The sequence below is a fragment of the Portunus trituberculatus genome, chromosome 41 (genome assembly GCF_017591435.1).
Source record: "Portunus trituberculatus isolate SZX2019 chromosome 41, ASM1759143v1, whole genome shotgun sequence".
Classification (NCBI taxonomy): domain Eukaryota; kingdom Metazoa; phylum Arthropoda; class Malacostraca; order Decapoda; family Portunidae; genus Portunus; species Portunus trituberculatus.
The window spans coordinates 27,708,228-27,710,727 of record NC_059295.1 but is presented as its reverse complement, the minus strand read 5'-3'; the positions used below and the strand labels follow the sequence as shown (position 1 = coordinate 27,710,727).

Here is a 2,500-nt window from a genome sequence, read left to right as displayed (position 1 = left end):
CATCATTATCTTTGCTTCTAAGAATCCTACAGCTTTGCATCCTACTTTGAATTTCCATCCTTCACCTTTCCACACTATCCTATGTCTTCCTATGCCTTCCCACAGTATCTTATTGCTTTCTACATCATTATCTTTCCTCCTGAAAATCCTATAGCCTTTTCATCCTTTTTTTAATCTTAACAGTCTTTTAGTATCCTTCAAAATATGCTACATTCTTTTATATTCTTTGATACATTCCCTTCCTTCCCCGTCTAGCTTCTAATAGTATCCTACGCCCATCCATCGGTCTTCACAGCCTTTCACACCCTTTTGTATCCTGCCCGAAGCATCCCTATGACTCAAATTCACATGGTATCCTGAATTATATCCTGCAGATTCTTCCACCTTCTCACATCCTTATTGCATCTCTCTATACACTCCTACACTGTCCTATATCCTATCTGTATCCTGCCATGTATTCCTGGAGTCATCACATCCTCCCCACAGCCCTCTCATATTATCCATACATTCTTCTCAGAGTACTTCATACCCACTTGCTATTCCCTACAACCACTTCACAGCTTTCCACAGTACCTTACAGCCTCTCAACCACTTTAGTACTGGGATGCATTTTTACCACGAGTTTCTGGTATGATTAGACGTTTTTTATTTGCATTAGGAAGGGTCCATGGAACTCAGAAGATAAATGGCAAGATTCTTCACTATTTCAATCCCCACATAAGTTTCTAAAGCTGTATAAAGTCACTATATAGTAAGCAGAATAAATATGAAAACGTGACATGGTACTGAAGGGGTTAATGCCTTCCAAATTATTCCATCTAATTCCACATCTTTCCACACTTTCCTGTTATCTCTTCACGGACTCCCACGCGCTTATTTGTCTTTCCATATCCATCCACCCGTTCCGCTCTCTCTCTCTCTCTCTCTCTCTCTCTCTCTCTCTCTCTCTCTCTCTCTCTCTCTCTCTCTCTCTCCTTCCCACAAGCTTGCTGTCTCTCTTTTTCTCCGTTCCTTAACTTTTTCTTTTTTTTTCCTCATGTCCTTATCTTTCTGCTTCATTTTATATCCTTCCTTGGGTTCCTGTGACCTTGAGCTTCCTTCTACGGTGTCACTGAGAATGTGTGATAAATTGATGGTTTGATATTGTGACCACGTAATTTTTATCTCTTTCTTCTTTGTATTTTTTTCTTCATTATTTTTATTCATTTATTTCATTTATTCATTTTGTTTTTCGTGGGTCGATGGGAGAGAAAGGGGAATGGAATGTATATATGTATTAGTGAGAATAAATTAGGTTTTATAAGAATATTCCTGGAAGTTGTCATTAGGATAAGCTCGATAGCAAGCACGTACACACACACACACACACACACACACACACACACACACACACACACACACACACACACACACACACACACACACACACACACACACACACACACACACACACACACACTCACAGAAAACCTCCTATGATACTGCACAGGCAAGAGATTTAAAGGTGTAATATTAATCCAAGTAGTTGTTTTATGTCACTTCTGTTGGCAATACGCTCAGTGATACACGAGGAACGGTAACTTATTGGGAACATTACCACGGAAAATGTATCAGTGAAACGATCCATATTTTGTGGCGGAGGAGGAAGGTCACTGTATTATAACGCGTAGGAAATGATAGAAAGAAAAAAAATAGGAATGACTGAGCATTATTTACAACAGTTCCGATGTTTCGTAGGAGTTAAAAGCGTAGGGAAAGATAAAAGAAATATAGGAACGACTTTGATCAGTACTTCCAACAGTTATGATGTCTCGTTGGAGTAAAATGTAACCGTAGATGATGCACACTAGTCCCTATTTCAGAAACACCACAGATCCCAGCCTCGCCACAGCATTCTAATAGGTCTTCACAGCATGCCATAGTATTCTTTTCAGGGGTTTTTACAGCATTCCACAGCACAATGCACGCTCTTAACAGGTTTCACAGCATTACGTATCCTTCATAATGTTTTGCAAGTCTTCCACGGCCACCAACAGCTTCCTTAAATTATTCAACGTCATCTTAACCCCTTCAGTACTGAGACGCATTTTTGTCATGAGTTTGGGTATGATTAGATGATTTTATATGCATTAGGAAGGGTCTATGGAGGTCAGAAGATTAATGGCCACAGTCCTCATCATTTAAATCCCCACTTAAGTTTATGGAACTCTATGAAATCACTAAATAGTAAGCAGAATGAATATGAAAACGCGTCATAGCACTGAATAAGGTTAATTTCATCCCTACAGCCTTTCATAGCATCCTACTCCCACCCACAGCATCCCAACTCTTTCCTGCATCTTCTCACACCATTTGATATCCTTCCTACATCCTCCAACACCACACAGTCGTTTTTCTGCCTTTCACAACATATCTCATCCTCACATGGCTTGCAAAAATATTCCACACACACACACACACACACACACACACACACACACACATCAGTACTCACCAACGG

At 40.0% G+C, this 2,500-nt stretch overlaps 1 protein-coding gene and 1 long non-coding RNA gene across 2 annotated transcripts in view; one reads left to right on the top strand and one right to left on the bottom strand.

Annotated features, from left to right (window-relative positions):
- LOC123516988 (paired mesoderm homeobox protein 2B-like) overlaps positions 1 to 2,500 on the bottom strand; it is a 124,815-nt gene that overhangs the window by 26,042 nt on the left and 96,273 nt on the right. The window contains 1 exon segment of the mRNA XM_045276795.1: positions 2,495 to 2,500. This exon segment is cut by the window's right edge and continues 172 nt beyond it. Within this exon segment, the coding sequence (XP_045132730.1) occupies positions 2,495 to 2,500 (6 nt within the window).
- LOC123516990 overlaps positions 1 to 2,500 on the top strand; it is a 128,134-nt gene that overhangs the window by 100,894 nt on the left and 24,740 nt on the right. The window lies entirely within an intron of this gene.